The 19,363-nt window shown below is 40.5% G+C and overlaps 2 protein-coding genes across 4 annotated transcripts in view; both read right to left on the bottom strand.

Moving 5' to 3' along the window:
• spire1b (spire-type actin nucleation factor 1b) overlaps positions 1 to 8,922 on the bottom strand; it is a 34,843-nt gene extending 25,921 nt beyond the window's left edge. For 2 of the 3 annotated variants that reach the window (XM_046400354.1, XM_046400352.1), the window contains exons 1-2: positions 8,298 to 8,922; positions 4,169 to 4,197 (exon numbers count right to left, since the gene is read on the bottom strand). In XM_046400354.1, coding sequence (XP_046256310.1) covers positions 4,169 to 4,197; positions 8,298 to 8,649 — 381 coding nt within the window. In that variant the 5' untranslated portion in view covers positions 8,650 to 8,922. Of the gene's footprint in view, positions 1 to 1,422; positions 1,601 to 4,168; positions 4,198 to 8,297 lie in introns of those variants that run through there. The other variant, XM_046400353.1, reaches the window with a different exon arrangement.
• A 1,243-nt stretch (positions 8,923 to 10,165) lies between these two features.
• LOC124065242 (V-type proton ATPase subunit C 1-A-like) lies at positions 10,166 to 17,536 on the bottom strand. The gene is made up of 13 exons (XM_046400458.1): positions 17,362 to 17,536; positions 16,681 to 16,841; positions 16,065 to 16,132; positions 14,997 to 15,082; positions 13,876 to 13,970; positions 13,615 to 13,706; positions 13,273 to 13,371; positions 13,109 to 13,177; positions 12,866 to 12,958; positions 12,648 to 12,741; positions 12,083 to 12,180; positions 11,841 to 11,967; positions 10,166 to 10,874 (listed from the first exon to the last, which is right to left on the bottom strand). Exons 2-13 carry the CDS (start codon positions 16,810 to 16,812, stop codon positions 10,776 to 10,778), a joined length of 1,152 nt encoding a protein of 383 aa, XP_046256414.1. The 5' UTR covers positions 16,813 to 16,841; positions 17,362 to 17,536; the 3' UTR covers positions 10,166 to 10,775.
• Between the last annotated feature and the right edge of the window lie 1,827 nt (positions 17,537 to 19,363).

Raw genomic sequence — 19,363 nt, 5'->3', positions numbered from 1 at the left:
TATTTCAGACTATAAGAGCCAGGAACCAGGATCAGTGCCAGTCCATCTGGTGGCATTTAATTTTAATTCCTAACAACACATCCTGGCTAAATGTGACACAAATAAACAGTTTATTCTTTTGCTCCTTCACAACTCACTTATACCTCTACCTCCATAAAGTGTGGACATACTCTAACTAAACGTGAAAAATGAGTAAACTGATTCCTGATCTTTGCATCTATCCGGTTTCTTTTGGTTCTGAATATCATGTAAAGATGAGTACATTGTCTCAGGACCTTATGATCGTGTTAGTGTCAGAACGGACAAAAGTGGGGGAGCAGCTAGTGTGGCTAAAAATCATTTGCATTGAAATATTTCACTTGTACTTGTAGCTGTAGAGTCATCCATCCATCCATCCATTTTTTATACCGCCTATCCCAGCTGACTATGGGCGAGAGGCGGGGTACACCCTGGACTGGTCGCCAGTCAATCGCAGGACCAACACACACAGACAGACAACCACACACTCTCACACTCACCCCTAGGGGCAATTTAGAGTAGCCAATTAACCTAATGTGCATGTTTTTGGTACTGTGGGAGGAAGCCGGAGAACCCGGAGAAAAGCTGTAGAGTCATGTAATGGGAATTCCCCAGTTTAACATGTTCTCCGTGTGACAGCAAGTATAGATGTCAGGAGTCTCTCGTCTTGTCTAAGGACAGGACGGACAAGGAGGACAACTTACAGAAAACTTTACTAATTAAACTTACAGAAAACGTTTGTTGAGGTAGGAAGAGATGGATCAGAGAAATCAGATGACCCTAACCTTAACCCTTCCTTCTAGGTGCCAGTTCAACATCAAGGATATTACAAACATATCTGTATGTATGTGTATATGGTGTACTTTTGCTCTTTCCCACATGTGATGCCAATCCAACATCAGTCCAGGTCATGGCGACCTGTAGCCATTGTTTTCTCGTGTTTCCAGGTATCTCCTGTCTATTCGATTCTCAGAACAGCCTTGGCTCTCATTCTCCTACACACTGACTCTGTCCTTCATTCAAATGAAAACTGCCACTACAGACACATCGAATACTACAGCACAATGAATGAGGTAACTGCACTGTTAACTGCACACTCGGAAAGGAAACTAAAGTTATACTTGTCTTTCAAATTAAGAGGCATTGTATTAGTATTATACCTAGATGTCTTGCAGGGCCATGCTCCACATTGGACATATTTAATACACACGTTAGAATGCAGGATATACAACTCCCCATCCGACAAGCCAACTAATGTGATTATATTAAATAAATCTGCCCACTTTATAATTGATGACATTAGTTTGAAGATGAAGAGTAAGCAGCTGACTGGATAATCAACACACTTTCAAAATCATCAAGACACTTGTTCAACCTGTTTACAGAAAAATACCATAAAATTACCATAACGATAAGAAACGAGCGTCATGCTGTGCGTAGATCCGCTGTGACACAGAAAGAAGTGTGGCTTATTTCCTCTCAGGCACAAGCAAAAGCTGAGGAGATTCCTTTCTCAGATTCTTATGCATGACTGTGCTGTTGTGACCCCTGACTGTCATATGACTGAGAAGTGGAGCTCACATAGCTTCTCAGACAGAACAGAGAGAACATTTGAACAGTAGCACATACATCTTTCACTTTTCTTGAATGTGTTTACCTATCTTCTCCTTCTATGTTGGCTATTCCATGTTTTTCTTTCCTACACAAATCCAATAGGAAACACAAAAACAGACGTTATTAACGCTTTAATGACTCCTGACTGAATTTCTGTTTATATAAATGTGACATTGAACTCTAATCCCTTCCCAGACTTCAAAGCTCAGACATTAGGAGAGCACAGGGAGTACAGCACAGTTAAACTTTGACTCGTGGGAATGTGAAAAAGCATAATCCACCAATTTCTGAGGTTACACTGCGTCACGGGATCAGGAGGGTCCAGCTAGTATAGTTAAAGGGGTCATCAACAAATTCCTTGAAAAAAGAAGCATAAAATAAGGAGAAAATGTGGAGCTAAATAACGTAATTGTAACATTTGAGTGCTACCATACAATAATGTGGCAAATTTTCAATTCCAGTGAATTTAGCTATAGTGATTACTGTACAAAGGGCCTTATGCTGCAGCATGCTGTGCCAGGAACTTGGCTCACTGGCTCTGAGGAACACAGCATCATCTGACATTCACAGTCGCATCATTTGCTCGAGTTCACGCTGTTTGAAGTCATGTGCAGGTAATGTGTGTCAGCGTTCACTGCACGTGTACTCCTGTTCATCCACATTGCACACTGTATGGTAGCAGAATGCCTCTGCTGCAGGATTTCATGCTGTCAGGCATCAGGCAGCTCTAGCAACTTGGCAGTAGTTTTGTCAGCCAGTCTATAGCACACTGTATTGTGAGAACTCATTTCTAGTGCAAAGCTGCTTAGCAGGGATTTGTCTATATAGTTTCTCTGCTTCCACAGTGATCTGCATGTACGCTTGAGTTATTTGCTGTCCATCTGTTATCGCAGCCCAATCACAACTCCCAACTTCCTGAAAACTACTGCTCATTGTCTCGAATGAGGACCAGGAAACTGTGCAATATTGCATTCACATTCATATTTAAACCAAAGCCATTTATCAGCTTTGAGTTCATCAGACACAGCAGCTGTTGACTCAAGTGACACTAAATAGATCCCTGTAGACTAGAATTATGCAACATCCCTGCAGCAAAATATTTGTAAAACACAAAAAGCAATAGAGTTAATCCCTCCTCCATACTGCAAGACCCAGTCTCACATTATCACAGCAATTAACAGCAGCTGATGATAGTACAGAGAGAGCGTGTGTGGAGGAGGGAAAATTTTAGAGAATTCCTTAATTATGTCTGAAACTGATCCCACAGCTGTCATGCTTGGTGATATTTGCAGCCAGTAGGTCAGAGGAGCCAGCTGGGAGCTCTGGGAGCTCTGTTGGGGAAATGGCTGGGTGAAGGTACAAGCTGATAGAAAGGGTAATGGTCATCCGCACTGACGGGTTTTGCATTAAGTTTTACATCTTATCATAAAATTTACAATTTATGTACAGGTATGCTAATAAGATGGTATTGCATTGTATTAGACTCAGTAAAAGCCATTATCTTTTGCTGAGGCCCATCTATACGCCTGTACACGTGGTCTTTTCGCTTAACTTTTGGCAAGAGAGTAATTATCACATAACACACACAACTAGTTTTTACAGTATTATCTTCTGGCAATTGGTTGATGACATCAACCTGGTAGCAGAGACGTGATGTAGTTTATGGTGCTGCTTGTCAGAAACCCTCCGTCAATAACCCACATTGGAGACTGTCTGATGTCTGTTTTACTACTTTGAGGGGTTTTTTTCTGTGGCCAGTTAAGCTTAGAACTTGCAGTCTGTCAGAAAAAAATACATTTTAACTTGTTTTATTTATTAGTTTAAGTAACAGGGCACCTGAGGCAGCTGCATTGCAGGCATGAGGATTAAAACATCACACACCCATGGCTTATGACAGTTTCAACCACAGCGTTATTTGACACTGGTTGCACTTAAAATAATCCCGCTCTAATCTTAATGCAATCTCACATGTTGTGACCAGCTGCCCTCTTTAACAGTAACGAGCTAATGTAACCAGCTATGGAGGGTAAATATTTAAAAAGGAAACAATGGTGTTATTGTGGTTGAGAATGCTGTTATCTTTCTCTATAGAACTACATACTGCCTTTCATAAACGTTTTGTTAATGGACTGACAAACCCTTTTCCAGCCTGCATGCTGTGAGATTTTTGAGGTAATCAACAAAAAAAATCCAAACAATTTCAAAATGAATTACACCCTTAATTTGACAAAACAATAGTCATTTTAAATGTCATGTTTCATTGTGTATAAACACCTGAAATTCTCGACAAAGTCCCCTTTGTTGGACCATCCTGTTTCTACAATAGTCCAGAACGGACAAACCAAACACTGGCCCTAACCTGTGCCCTCTCCAGGACCAGTATCATGAGGAAATTGAAATAAAAAGTCCTACTTCTTTCAGATATGATGCACCAAAGTTACCAAATTCCTTCATGTTTACTCTTATCCCCCACCCACAGCAGGTACTATGATAATTGCACACAGTTAACTAACAGAATTACAGTGCAGTTACTCACCTCTGTTGTTGTGCAAGGGCTGTATTTACCTGCAGGGAAACAAGAAAGCAGTGTTGTGATAAGCAGCAGATGGAAGCCTAAGCATAAAGAAGCTTAAGTGGTACATACGCACATGCATAACCACATAGGTAACATTGCAGTGCAAAAATGCTGTAAAGTATGTAGAACTGACAGGAATAAAGTGCACCACTTTTGGTTTAGTGCCTAAATATCACATCAGTATCATGTGATATGTACATTGTCTCAGGACCTACTGCAGTCACAGCGCAGAACATATCAATGGAGAGTTGAAGAGTACATGGCCACGAATGCTAAAATGAATTAAAGGATAAGGCTGTGTTTTTTAGGATTGGTCAACAAATTCCATGAGAAGACCAAACCAACAATACATTAGTCAGCTTTGCAATACTTTCCAGCTGTTGTAAGTGATCTGAGGCGACACCATTATTCATTCAGAACACAAATTTTTTTTAAAAAAATCTCAAATATATAGCTTCATTCTTTTACAAAAGGGCTTGGTAAATTCCTAAAGAAGCTGGGCACTTTACTCCTACTACAGCAGGAGTAAAGTGGGCATTTGTTGAAGGCTGTTTTCAAATGAGGATTAATGCACACTTGGTGTGTCAGTGAGTACTTGCATTCAAAAGGACAGTGAATGTGGGACTGATACAAAATAACAAGGGTATGATTGTTGTGATGAAAGACCACGACACCCAGTGCAAAGGTGTGGCTCACTGATGCATTTTGTGAACATTACAGCCTCACCCCCCACAGGCTCATGTTCCTAGTGCAGCTCTATTTGTTTTCCTCTTTCACTTTGTTCTGTGTTCTAGTACTCCTGATACCTTACTTATCAGTGATTACATATTCTCTTCCTCAGTTCTAGTGAAAGTGCCCTATGTTCTAGTTATCATTATGCAAACTGTACCAGTTTTAATGAAACCTCTGTTTCACTTCTAAATACTTTAACGGTTTAAGAAGCATGTGAGTGATGATGACAAAACTTCATCATGAATGTACTCCCTTTCAGAAGGAAGACCCACTTTAAAGTGCCTCCAGGCTACATCAGCCCAGCTTTTACTTCATGAGCAAACATCCTGCTAACAGATGACCCTGCTAACAAACGGCTGTTTTGTATTGTAACACACAGCAACGCAACGCCACAGCAGCTCTGACATCATCTCATGACCTTAACTTGTATCAGCAGATTTGAATTCCATGCTGCTGTATGGTGAAGAATGGTGATGTGCGTGTGTGTTCTGCCGATAGGGTGAGCAGAGAACTGAACTTGTTCTCTTAATAATATTGCAACACTTGGGAAGGGGTATGAAATTAAGCTTGTTGATCAAAGTCAAGGCATGACACAAAAAATATTTATCAAGGCTCTTAAAAGTGTCCTTCTTTCATGATGTATTCGGGTATAACTAAATCCGGTATCCCCCCTAAACAAAATAGTATTAGGTGGTTGTGGTTTTGAGTGACAGAGAAAAATAACCTTTTCTATATTTAAACTGAAGTCAGTTTAGCAGATGAGAGCTTCAGAAGTACTAAATCCTTAAAACTTTTATCTCATTGTTTACATGAATGAGTTTATTTAATTGAGCTTGTGCATCGGGGAGCGATAACCTGTGCTACACAATGCAGATAAGTGACAATTGGACCAGCAAATTACCCTGAGAAGTGAAATCATATGTGCTGCCTGAAGACATGTACAGCAGTGATTCCCAACCAGGGGTACACCTGCAGTTGTCAGGGGGTTCATGAACAGATAGTAGTAGTTCAACTATTTTGAAAAACTGGAAACCAGAGTACTCCAGAGGGAACCCACACAAGCACAAGAGAACACACAGACTCACAAGAAGCAACAGTAAGACCCTGGCTGCTGGGTTCAAAACCCAGAACCAACTGACAGCTCAAATGTATGAAAGAAATATTCTTGAATGTGCACTAAAAACGGAGTATAATATTTTTCATGATGTGAAGGAAATAGTGAGAAGATGTGAAACAGTAGGAGGATTTCTGAAGCAAAGTTAACAAAAACAAAATATGACATCAACATTACACGTTCAAATGTCAAAAAACAAGCTGAACTACAACAGGTCAAAGTATTCGTATTTAGGGATGTTGCAACATACTGGTCAATAACAGTGATATTTAAAAAATGAAATACTGATATCATGTTAACAATACACATATGATAAAATGGTCTAAATAATCCAGCGCACATGTTAGGCCTTGTGGCTCTTTGGCTCATCAGTTCATCTGCTTGCCTTTTCACTATTCATTCAATGTACTTTTTGTACATTTTTTTTTTTACAATTATGGTTACAACCTCTCTCCACCTCCCTGCACTTGTATTTTGAATGTATTTCACTTGACAAAACTCACAATAAATAGTTAGAGATGTTATAGATAATTTTGATGAATGGATGAATTTGACTGAAAAATGGACTGACTTTTTTATATTTTCTCAGGATATTGTGACAATATTGTTGTCATGAATTGTTTTGGCCAGAATAATCATGTAGCGGAAACTGATATTGTTCCTTATTCTTAATAGATCTTGCATGATGTGACAGCAACAGAGAAATAAAAGCCTGGACTCCCCTCTGCAATGGTTGCTTCCATGTTCCTAAAAATAGCCCATTCATTCTAAGCATATAGACCTACAAGCCACAGACAGCATCACTGTCATCACAGCTGTGCCTCTCAGATTTGCTCATGAAAGTTAATTGGACAAAGGGTAAGAAACATTTACCGAATTAGCCATAGCACTGACTCATCAGTGTTGTGTGTGTACATTATCAATGAGTTAAGAGCACATCCCTCAGGCCCTCAGGTATCATCCATTACTGACAGAGATAGATAGAAAGGCATTTAGTCAGTCTGCTCTGCACTCTGTGTTCATGTCATGTGATTACAGCAGACGCTTGACATACCAGGCTTCCATCTGATGAGAAGCTGCAGTGTGTTTGGTTTAAGGGCATGTTATGGTTCCCAGACACACCCATCGAGCAAGACGCACATCACATGATGTGCAGTGTCATCATCTGGTTTGCTTTGCTTTGAATCCTGCTTGGTCTCTCATTAAAAAGATACAAAGACCACAGAAATGCTGGAACTCTGTCCCACACGAGACACAAATTGCCATAACGTACAATAAAGTCACTATTTGCACCCTACACAGCCCCACAGACACAATGTACATTCCTAAAGGGATATTTCCAAAATACTGAGGTGATTTTTTAATTTGGCACACTTCACTGCCAGCACTTCACTTCCTTGGATATTTTCAGCTTGAAGAAACACTGTCATATCACAAAGACTCTAATTCTTCATTTTTACAGCTGCTCATCAATTATAGTCATAATCATGAAGGGTTCCCATGACACAGGTATTACTACCAGCTGAACATAAGGCCATGCTGACAGAATTTATGTGCTGGAGTGAACAATAACTCCATGACTTCTGTTCACACAGACATTCGCCCACACGTTGATCTGATCAGTGCCCGGGCACATTTCAGCCTGTAATCACATGCTTTAATCAGATGAAGCAGAATGAACACACTGATCTGATATGAAGTGGCAAACAATCTGAGTGGCTTTTAATAAGAGATGAAACCACACGATGCACACACACACACACACACACACACACACATGCCTTCAGTGAGGAGAAAATAGTGAAAGACAGTGAAAACACCACAGTATGGGGAGCCATGAGAGTGTGAGCAGCAGGGGTCTTTGATGGTATTCCTCTGTTTATCTGTGATCAGGTCATGTGCAGTGAAACCTTATGTCTGGCTGTTGTTGTCCTGCTGCAGATTATGGGCAAATAAAGCAGCTTATCGATTAAAACAGGTAGAAAGCTTTCACATGTGCAGCTGAAAATACGTGGAGGCCTGCACATTTCATTTGGAGTGGCATTATTACTCTGTGGTACCACTAGAATATTCCCCTTATATTCCTCTTGGCAATTATTCACAAGTATTGCTGTGGTTTTCTGGGCCCTGTTGCCTTCCTGGAGTGTATGTCTTTTACACAACTCCTCAGCAACATTGTTTGAAATTTAGGCGATGGCCTGGCCTAGATCCGAGTAGCTTTAGACGCAGATGATGATGTTTTACCTTCACAGCGCTGGTGTTCCACCCTCACAGATCCGTCTCTCTGTATGCAAACATCCGCCGGTCCGGAGATCCTCCTCGGAGCGGCGGCCGATGATGCTCCGGCGGCGGCAGAGGAGCCTCTCCAGCCCCGGTGTCCCTTCGCCAGCGTCCTGCAGCACTGGTAACACACCGCCCAAGCCTGCTCCTCGTTGATGGGCTGTCCATAAAGCCTCAGTATCTCCTCCAAAGAGAGACCCTCTGCTCCTGCTTCCTCCGTTAAATTCATCGTGTTGTGATGCTGCTGCTCATCCCGGTGAGTCGCTGCAGCAGCATCCGTCAGCCTTCCGTGGTCCCCGCATCGCCGCTCGGCCATCCTTTCATTATCTCAGCGCAGGAGGCCCGATGACGAGAACAGGTCCAGGCCGATATGTGACAGGGAACCTGGAGGCATTGATGCTTCTCTCCTGCTCCCCGGGGCGGCAGCAGCAGCCAGCAGCAGTCCGGTCCGGTGGTTGTTTCCCCGCCCGCCAGACGTCTTGTTCAGGTTTCGGTACCAGCAGCCAGGAGACGGTGTGTGGGAGCTGTGTGATTGAAGCCTTCACCGTGTGTGTCTCTCATCGCAATCGCAACACGGAAAGCCAGACTCACTCCTTCATCACATGATCTCTCTCTCCCTCTCTCTCTCTCTCCCTCTCTCTCTCCCTCTCTCTCTCTCGCACGCGCGCACACACGCACTGAATGTCCCTGCATCTATTTCCGGACAGAAAGATTTATTTAGACTGGCCAGTGGCGCTAATGGCAGGTGATATTTTCATCTTTTCTTTATTTATTTTTCAAATCGATTGTGGTTCAGTTTCACTTAATTCAGATATGTTTCATTGGAGTCAAAGATATAAATTACCAACCAGACAAATAAGGCAAGTCCCAGAGGCCCCAAAAACCCCAGGGGCCCAAAAGCCTCAGATTCACTGTCAGATATTTCTAGATGAGTTAATTAATCACATATTTTGGAGGCCTGAGGGAATTTTCAATTCAGTTACACTGTGTGCACATGGTACATATTTCTAAGTAAATTATGATGGTGATATACACTGATATACACTGGTGATATCACTTCTGTGCCTGTTGAGTTTTGTATTTTTTTGGTTGTTTGAGAACCACAGTCAAAGTACTGTCTAGATCAATTACATTCGAGAAGGCAGACGTCTCTACAGCCAATACCCCCCTTTAAGACAGGAAAATCTAAACTTTTATTACCTTCATTGATGGGAAAAGTGGCATCCCATAATTTCCACTATAGCTCTGTCCATCTTCAAGTGGGTTCTTAATCAGATCGAGTGCTGAGTTTTTATACTGAATACAACAACAAGAGCTGCTTACATAATACGCCAATGATGATGAAGCCATAATATAATAATAAAAACACTGACAGGGACATTTTGCAAATGGATTATCTGTGCTTTAAGTGAATTTTGTTGCTAATAGTTTTTCAGTTTGTTTTTTGGACAGAGCATTTTCACATTGCATTAAAATACCTCCAACACACTGAAACATCATGTTTATCTAAAGGGTCTATTTGGTGTCCTCTGTTGGCTCTCGCCACCTTCAGCTGTACTCCATGTGGAAAAATGAAGGGTTTTTTGCATCAACATGGATTCCAAATGACTCGAGGAACTTTCCATGAAATTGCCGGTGGCTTTGCATATGATCATGAGTCATCACGAGGCCTCACAGAGGACCTCTTTTACTACACAGAGATGTGTCTTTTTTGTTTTTCTCTCATGCACATCATCATTTAACACCCACCCTGCAGTCATAAAGCGCTCTGTCAAAATAAGAAGAAAACGCAAATGCTGGCTTGTATTCGTGAATTCACAAAGTTGCAAATATTTAATTTATTCATCAATCATATTTATTCAATCAATGGCTTACACAGTACTCTGATACACATTTGTTTCGACAGCAAATATACATGACATAAGACAACCACACACACTCATATAACATTTCTGTTTCACAATGTTTGCAAGGATGACCCCCACAACATCAGAAGCACATGCCAGATCGGGCCGCCATGGGTACAGTGATAACAATACCCATATGTAAACACAAATCTGTGAACACCAGTGCAGAGGATGTAGCTATCAATACACACCAACACATATGGAATGACACAGTAAATATACAACTCTCCAGAATGATTTATTTATAATTTTCACATCAAAAAAGCTATTTATCTGTGCAGCTTGAGAAGAAAAGTAAACTGTAACCAAAAACAATATTAAAAAGTCTCTTTTTTCTGTTCCTTGGTTGTAAAAGTGATAGAAGCTTGTTGATGAGTCTTTTCACCACAAGGAATGAACATGCAGCCTTGTCATTCAAGCAGCTGAGGGTTGAGAGGAGACAGTGAGGGGACAGACAGTGAGGACAGAGGGGAGGAGGGAGGCTAGTACCACGAAAAACTTTACTTAAGCAATAGTCAACGCAGGGACAAAAGTGTTAAACTTTAAAGTCCAACAGGTTGCAGTCGATCTTGTAGTAGACGTAAGGGTAATACTCCTGCTGGCTCAGATTTAGGCCTGGGATGTCCATCGCAGACTGAAAAATAAACACACAGTGCAGGCTGTAAGTGTGTGGAAGCAGCTCTCTGAATGTCCGTCGGATGACCTGGAGGTTCATCTCTAATCATCTCTTAAACGAGAAGCTGAGTGAAATCACCGTCATGTTAAAATATTAGCTTCAGGGCCCAGTTTTAAATAATTAACGTAGATGACAAATTGGTTGGCAGTAATAGAAGGGGATGTTTGGGGGTAGCATGAACACTAAAGACACAACATTACTGAACCACGATGAGAACACGGCAGAGTGAAATGAGAAAAACACAGCAGCACTGAGCATTTTTTATTTATTAACAAGTTATTTTCATAATAAAGTTTCTCACCAGGCTGGGATCGATTTTTTTTGATCGATTTTCTTTGATCAATTCAGCTTCATACCTCAATAAAAACATCAATTATTTGATACTCAACTACAAGTACAGACTGTAGATTGTATATGAAGAGATTCATACAACTGTTGCCTTCTCTGTAGTAACCAGCTATGGCCATGAAAAGGAGCATTTCATGGAGTTATTCTCTGACACAGTGAGGGAGGTAAAGCAGATAGACTCCATCGCTTTGTCCCCGGTCCATCTTACTACACATACCAGTCCTACATAGAACGTACTGCATACTAATCATGATGGTAAACTCTTCAAAAATATTAACACGCTTAAACAATGCTTAACCAACAACCATACTTACTGGCAGGAAATTATTCAATAAATTATTAAATAAATATATGCAATGTTGGATGTCAATCAAACAAATAAATTAAGAAGCAGAAGACAGAATCTTGGGACCATTGCTACCATTTCCTCTGTGCCATAACGTTTGCATCTATAAAGTTTTTAGAGCAGCACATGCCTACTGGTATGTTGCTTCAACATGCGTTTTTATTGATGCTTTAGCCGTGCAGTAAGTTCCTGTACTAAGAACCTTCAAACAGTATTATGACAGTACTCACATCAATGATTGCTGCTGCACTGCTGTCCAGATGTTTGTACAGTTCATTGAGTACCTCCCTCAGCTTCTTCATGGTCTTCTTGTTTGGCTGCAGGAGCATGGCCTGAAAGTTCACGGGCAGCCCATACCTGGAGGAACACGTTACATAAATGCGCTCTTCAGAAACCTTCTGAACTCCACTGTCAAATGATACTTCAGCTTATTTGTAGTTACACGTATGGGCGATATTTCTCATCGCCGTACCTTAAAACAGATTCCACAAAGACCCTTAGTGCTTTAATGTGGATCCACGCGATGAAGGCTTCACTGAAGTTCACTTTGAGCCATCGGACAAGCGGGCCCTGCAGAGATAAGATAAAAAGATAAAATGCAGATTTGGGTGATACATTTTCTGGGTGTGGCGGGCTTCAGTCTCACCCAGTCAGGAGAGGAAAGTATTTGCAATCAACAAGATAAAATGACTCCAAACTAGCAGACAGGTATGATAGACAGAAAACGAGCTGCATTTCCCTTTCTGTCAACAAGTTTAAAGAAATAAACATTTTTTACTGCAGTGGATTTGTGTGTGGTCAGCATTTTATGACTGCTGCTGGCTGCACAGCACTAAGATTTCCTACTGCTTTTATTTGGTTGTTTTCTCAAAAGAAAACGTAATCTTCATTTGTAACCGTAACCCTTAAACAATCAATTCTCAGGTGTTTATTTACAACATGGAAAACCTTTGAATTAGACCCCATTATGTCTTAAGCTACTCAGTGTGAAACTTTGTAAGTTTTAGCAGGAAAGCCTTTCCTGTTCCATCACTTACAAACTGCTTCTTCTTGTCTGTGGAGAGCCGTGTCATCTCCTCTTTGTCAGCCTTCATCTCCTCTTCGTTGTACTGGAAGTCTCTCACTATGAATCTAGAAACAAAATGTAGAGGGCAAAAATCAGCTTAATTTGTTGGCCATAGCACTGTTCCTTTGATATATTTAGTTTGAGCTATTTACATTTGCTGATCACTCTCTCCTCTTAAGCAACCCTTACTTGTTCTCTCTGGCTTTGTGTTTGAAGTCATCTACGGCTTTCATAAAAAGAGTGACACTGAACAGTCCGCTGTCATTGTCTTCAAATAGCAGACTGGAAGAAAAGACAAGTGCTTGTTATAGTGCTGTGATTATGCTGATAAGCCATTAACTCCGAAGCATACAGAGCATACGAGTAACAAATCACCTGCTAAAAAAATGTAATTTCAACCAACATTTTATTTGACATGATGACACCACTTACTTTGAAGACCGAGGCACCACCATTTCAGCCAGTGTTTCATACGTTTTCTGCCAGTCAACATATGCCGTCCTGAAAGAACGAGGAGAAAGTAAGCATCTAACTTATTATAATCATATATATATATAATCATATAATATTTGCCATACTAGAGAAGTAATACTCACTTTGGTACAACTACCAGCAGAGTGACAAGGTACTCTGAATTAAGTACAAAGTCTTCTTTCTTGACTATGTCAGCCAGACTCCTGGTCAGCAGGCTCCCCCTGGTGGTACATAACGGTGTTACAAAAACATGGATGCAACAGAAAGAAATGAGTACTTAGTAAAAGACCCTTTGATGACAGCTGAAAAGGGACAGCTGGGACACATACATTTTGGGTTTGAGATTTAGATTTTCCAGACTGTACTTCATGTTTAATATGGCTGACTACATTACCACCTGTGAAAAACACTTCAGCCATGATGCAGTGTTACAAGACTTGCCCATTTGCATGTGGATTACTTACGCATTCTTCCTCTCCAAGTTCTGCAGGTTTCCCTTGAGGCTGTTATAAGCTGATGCTCTGGTCTTCAAGTCATTGTCAATCTGGGTTACTTGCTAGAAAACATGAAAAACATGGTTGAATTATGACAGAGAAAAGACCGTGAGTAAAAGAGTAGCATGCCCTCAAGGCACAACTTTGCAGATAGTTTACATAAAGTCTATATTTCTACATCTCTGTACATATATTGACAAACCTTCATACTGAATTCACTGAGAGGCCTACCTTTGAGATGATTTCAGAGATATTCTTGAGAGACTGTTTGATGGGGTACTTTGCCATGTCCCATTGAAATCTTGTGATGTAGGTGACAAGATCAACTGAAAAATTAATAATAACAAAAATACCTGTCAAGCTATTACTTTAGCCTATTAGATTATTATCAGATTATAGTAAGAGGTTGGGTAATACACTTTTATTAGTGATTTCAGATACATAAAAGAAAATAGCCTAAAAGGTTCATTTTAATTGTCCAGAATCTAATGTATTCTTCACACAACTTTTGGCTATCTCCTCGCATATAAGGGAGGTGAATAAAATTTGGTTCCATGCATTGGAAAAGTACTTCTTTTTTTAAAATTCATCAGCAACATGGTTCTCTAGAAACTGTCAACAATCAACAGATCTCTGATCTTTAGATCAAGATCAGTTCTGAAGGTGTCCACAATCTACTTTTTTTTTAATATATATATATATTTAATGTACTCTTGCTTCTTTCTCCAAAACTGACATAAACTCACTGACCAGCAGATCAACACTACATGAACATATCAACATATCAGTGCTGTGGCCATCCAGCACTTTGCTGAGTGGACAAATTACTTCACATGGCTCTTACTTGGGTGAAATATTGTAAAGAATGCAACATAAATTAGAGCTAGCAACATAACAGATGAGAAGCTGTAAAAAAAAAAAAAGAAAGAAAGAAAGAAAAATGGAGAAACTCGTGATATTATTTTTTCAGCCAGATTGTCCACCTCTGCTGTGCAGTATTCATTAGAACTATGTTCTACTCCAGGAAACTGTTGAGAGGAAAATTTGCAGATTATCCAGAGTGACCTGGGCAAAGATGCTGACGATAGACGCAGCTGTTGAATTTTCTTTAACATAGGTTTTTTAATGCTGAAAGCACGGTAAATAAAATTTAATTCAGCTCCTTTTTATTGAGGTGAGGCAGACGTTGTTTTTTTTAAATTTATTTAGATAATGCATACTTTTTTTTCTCAAGGTGGGAAAGAATATTTAGTGTTGCTAAAAGATGGTATTAACATTAGTGCCCACTGAACCTTGCTTTGCATTATCCCATTGATAAAGACCACTTCAAAGCATTGCAACCATCACTGTACCTCCATTGGCCAGCAGGTTCTCCTGTACTTTGTCTCGACTGTCCTCCAGCACATCAGCCATGTACTGAGCAACCTTCTTCACCACACTGTGAACAGCCAGAAGACATCAAAACACGGCATGGACAACACAAACCGCATGCACAAAGCCACCGTAAACCACACACTCACACGACCTCATGTCCCAAATGTAACACAAACATATACTCACATCAAAAAGGTTCACATATTCTTGTTAAGGTAATTTCCTGACAAGGCAATTTATAACATGGCAGACATCGTTTTTAGCCACGCTGATCGGCAGCACATCAAAGCAGGGCTGTGTCTACAGCAGTGAAGCCAGAAAGACTGAGAGCCAAGTCACAGCTCACGCCGAAAAAGTTCATAAAAAGTATATCTGCAACTTAGGTTAGATTTTGACTATTTGTAAAACATTTTCTTGTACAAAGGACAAAAAAAAAATCCATATAACCTAATCGAAGATTTTTTAAGTGATTTTGTAGATGTCACTAGTTTGGGTATTGTTTATTTCTAGATAAGCTAGATTGAAATTTCAAAAAAGGAACTAGATTAAAGACTGGGCTGTAGACAAACAAGTGAAACTGTGTTGCAAGGCCGGTAGTTCTCACAGTCTTGGAAATATCTACAGAGGAAGCAAAGCAGAACTCAGGCAGTAATGGCTGGGTGTGAGATTTGGCCGTCAATATTTCCAAAAGACTATAAATTACGCTCAAACATACTCATGGCACATAAGTCATCTAGTATAAATATGACTAAAGAAAGAGCTGCTAGTGTGTCACCCAACTGTAAATTGCCAAGTTTAGAGTGTGAGGCCCGCTAGCCTCAGGTCCCTGTGAAATTCCTCATTGTTACAAGGTACAGGAGGGGATTAAGGAACAGTAAACCGGCTACATCAGAGTCAGCAGTGCTGTACAGGTTAGAGGGGCCTTTTTCATACCTTTCAAAAGACTGTATTCAATATCCTTATGAAAGTTATACAAAATAACAATTTAATCATTCCTTCAAGACTGATAATAGAAATGTTGTTTCAGAATACAGCAGACAGCATACCTTTCGACAAAGGAGTCTAATTTGGCCAGTTCATCAGAGAGTCCGACCAAGACATCTAGTGTTCCCACCTGTTTTTGTACACAAAAAGCAAAAATTCAAACATCAGCACATAACGACTTCTGACTCATCAATCCTGAGATTTCGGTCGTTTTTAAGTGGGGTCAACAGGGTTGTGTTTAAACAGTCACATCTGGGGTTCAGTCTGCCTACAGTGACATCCAGGGGGCCCTATGTGCTTAGGATGGCGCCTCTTTGTCCAGAGCCGTTCATGCATTGCTAACAGTTCCAAGAGAACATTACAGCCCCATGTGGCGGCGAGGTCAGTGGGGTTACTTCAGCACCAAGAGGAACTGAACCAGAGAAGCTGAGCTGCTCTGTGGATGAAAACTTCACCAACTCAACGCTTCAACATGCAGGAAATGGATCTGTACAAGAGCTGCTTCCCATACACACAATCAGCTAACTCTTGACAGTGGATATATAAGGTGAGTGCTTTTCATATGAACCTACCTTTACATCTAAAATTCCCATATAACTTTAAAACAGCTAAGAAAATGATATCCAGATGACAGACAAATGACAATGACAAATGACAGACAAGCTAATCCATGCTAACCTTGAGGTCTGGGATGTTGAACTTGTGGTTGACTGAGAGGTTGTTGGTACGTGTGGTGGCTGCCATCATTTTGTCCCATGTTTGCTGGCAGGTCTTCTCTCCCGGTGCAGAGATCAACCAAAACTCTGTCATGATTACAACACTGGTGCAGCTAGAGAAAACTTAAAAAGGGAACTGCATTTAGATTAATGTGTGCTGTTACAGTTAATAAAACAATAATAACAGTTAATAAAACACAGAGACACACCGAGTCTGTCTATTCATGCATAGCACTGATTTGGCGATAACACAGGCAAAGAACTGCGTTTACACACCTCCTGTCTTTAGCAAAATTCAGCTTCATAAAGCTGATAGAGCCGTTGTAATGAAAAGTCCTCACATTGTTTACCTCTAAGCGAGCTAATGAAACGATGCTACACTCGCAGCAGGAGCTCCTTCTGTGTGTAAATCCAGTACAGGCTAAACATACTGATATGCCAACACTATGTATCTTATTTCATTGACGTCTAACTAACAGAGCCTTAAATAAGAACTACACAGTGCTGTACACAAAGCGAACCTGGTAAAAAAAAGATGGTTAAGGTCAGTCAGTATCCTGAAGGGATTAGCTACCGTTAGCCACTTAGCTTTGCTCACAACAACACAGGTGGGTCATTGCTGTTGTTTAACAGTTCCACTCACCTGTGAATACAAAACGCCTCCGTTAACAGTAAAAAACGCAAATGTCAATAGCGCTTCTACGGCTTGATAATTTTCATAGTTGCCATTCAATACAGTTAGTGAGGTCTCCTGACAGCAGCATCAGAGTCAGCTGATCTGCCAGAGGAACCGGAAGGCCTCTCACACTCTGCTCGCTACAGAAACTCCGCAGCGACCACAGCTGGTGGACATGGGGTAGTGCAAGCAAAATAATGACTTGAGAGCGAGTTTGATGTTCAGGTTCAGGATCACTTTAGGAGGGCAGATGCTTGCACTCGTATTCGATAGAGAGCCAGGTCTTCCAGATGGAAGAAGGTCTCAACGACTAGGACACAGTCTAATTAAAGAATCATGTCTAGATTGCATGAATGTTATGAAACAGCATTTAGATAAGGTTTGTCCATTCTTGAAGCAAATTTCCTGAATTACAAGAAGTGATAAGAACTCCACCCTAGATTTGAGTGTCAGTCAACATTCCAAATGCATTATTGGCATATTCAAGAAGGAGACAGCCAATCTTGAATGCCAAGTCAGCAGCATTTGAGGCATTACAGTTACTAAATTTGGAAAAGCAGGGGTCAGGTTTCCTGACTTTGGGTGTCTCCTGCACAGAATCTGAGGAAAACGCCCCCAAAGGGACATGTTTATAGTTCAGTGGGTCTGGGGTTCATTGTTTGGGACACAATGCTTGGTCTGCCTGGAGCCAACCCTCGACATCAAACGGCAGGGTGAGCTTGCCCATGACTGGCTACAGTCCAGTCTGTCGGGATGTTATCAGAACACACACACACGCCATAATCAGTCTGTCTACAGAACGCAGATCACGCACCAGACTCTCAGAGCATGTGTTCTCATTTCTTCATATTCAGTAAGACAGAATAATGTTGTTTTAGCAATAGATAGCAATGAATGGACAAATAACTATTAAAGCTTAATGCCATGAACTCCCATAACTCTCTAGTAACTACCATCAGTTTCTCCTGCACATGTGTATCCAGATTTTCTTTGTGGTTAGTTAAGTGACTAAGAACTGTGTTACTGTATTACAATGGAACGGAAGCATTAAAAATAATTGATAAATCTTAAAATGCGGAAGCATAATGCTGTGGCCCCCTCTTTTACTAATTTCTTTAAAAAGGATTGTGGATTTTCTTGTAGTACTCAAAGAAGGAAGCACAACACAAGTTTGTTGTTGGCTCTCTCATGCATTCCAGGAATCAAGGTCTCTCGAACTGCTTTGTATACACCTGCTGAATGTTAAATCTTTACCTGCACCGTTCACTTGGATTACAATGACCTACTGTTTCCAGAATTGAAAACATGCTCACATATGCACATGTTGCCTACAGAATGCATAGGACAAGCATGCTGTATTTAAGACACATCTGTGCAGATGCCAGCCATTCAGATTAATTCATGTGGTCTTTCTGGTGACATGATTTTCTCAGAAAATAATAATCTCAGCTACTGGCAGAGTTCTGTTATGAATTACCAATTGCTTATTCTGCATTCTCTTGGCAGAAAGGAAGCAAGGGTGAAATGTACATCATTTTTTAAAATTGTGTTATTGTTTGACCATGATGGCATATCTTGCTGTAGCTCTCCAGCACTTTGATACTATTGTTAAAAATGACATGTCCTGTGAAAGTCCAAAGATAAAGACAGTTCCTTTTAGTTGGCATGTCATGCAACCAAAAATAGGGCCATTTTACAATTAATGTTTGGATGTGTTAAAAAAAAAAAAACACTGAATTTTCACAAAGATCTGTGTGGCTGCAGTAATGGTCAGAAAGGAAATTCTCTCCTTTTCATAATGAGACTGCTGTTGCATATTTGTTATATTCCTGGAGCCGGTTGCTTTATATTTCCCTGCTCAACATTCAGGTCAGTGTGAAGAAACATTTGTTTGGAGTTCCTTTTACTTAGCAACATTCTTTGGCAAAACGAGCCGCTGAGTGCCCAAAGAACATGTAAAACACTAGAG

Source organism: Scatophagus argus, chromosome 9 (genome assembly GCF_020382885.2).
Source record: "Scatophagus argus isolate fScaArg1 chromosome 9, fScaArg1.pri, whole genome shotgun sequence".
In the NCBI taxonomy this organism is placed as follows: domain Eukaryota; kingdom Metazoa; phylum Chordata; class Actinopteri; family Scatophagidae; genus Scatophagus; species Scatophagus argus.
Note: the sequence above shows the minus strand (reverse complement) of the source record. Positions and strands in the feature narration are given on the sequence as shown.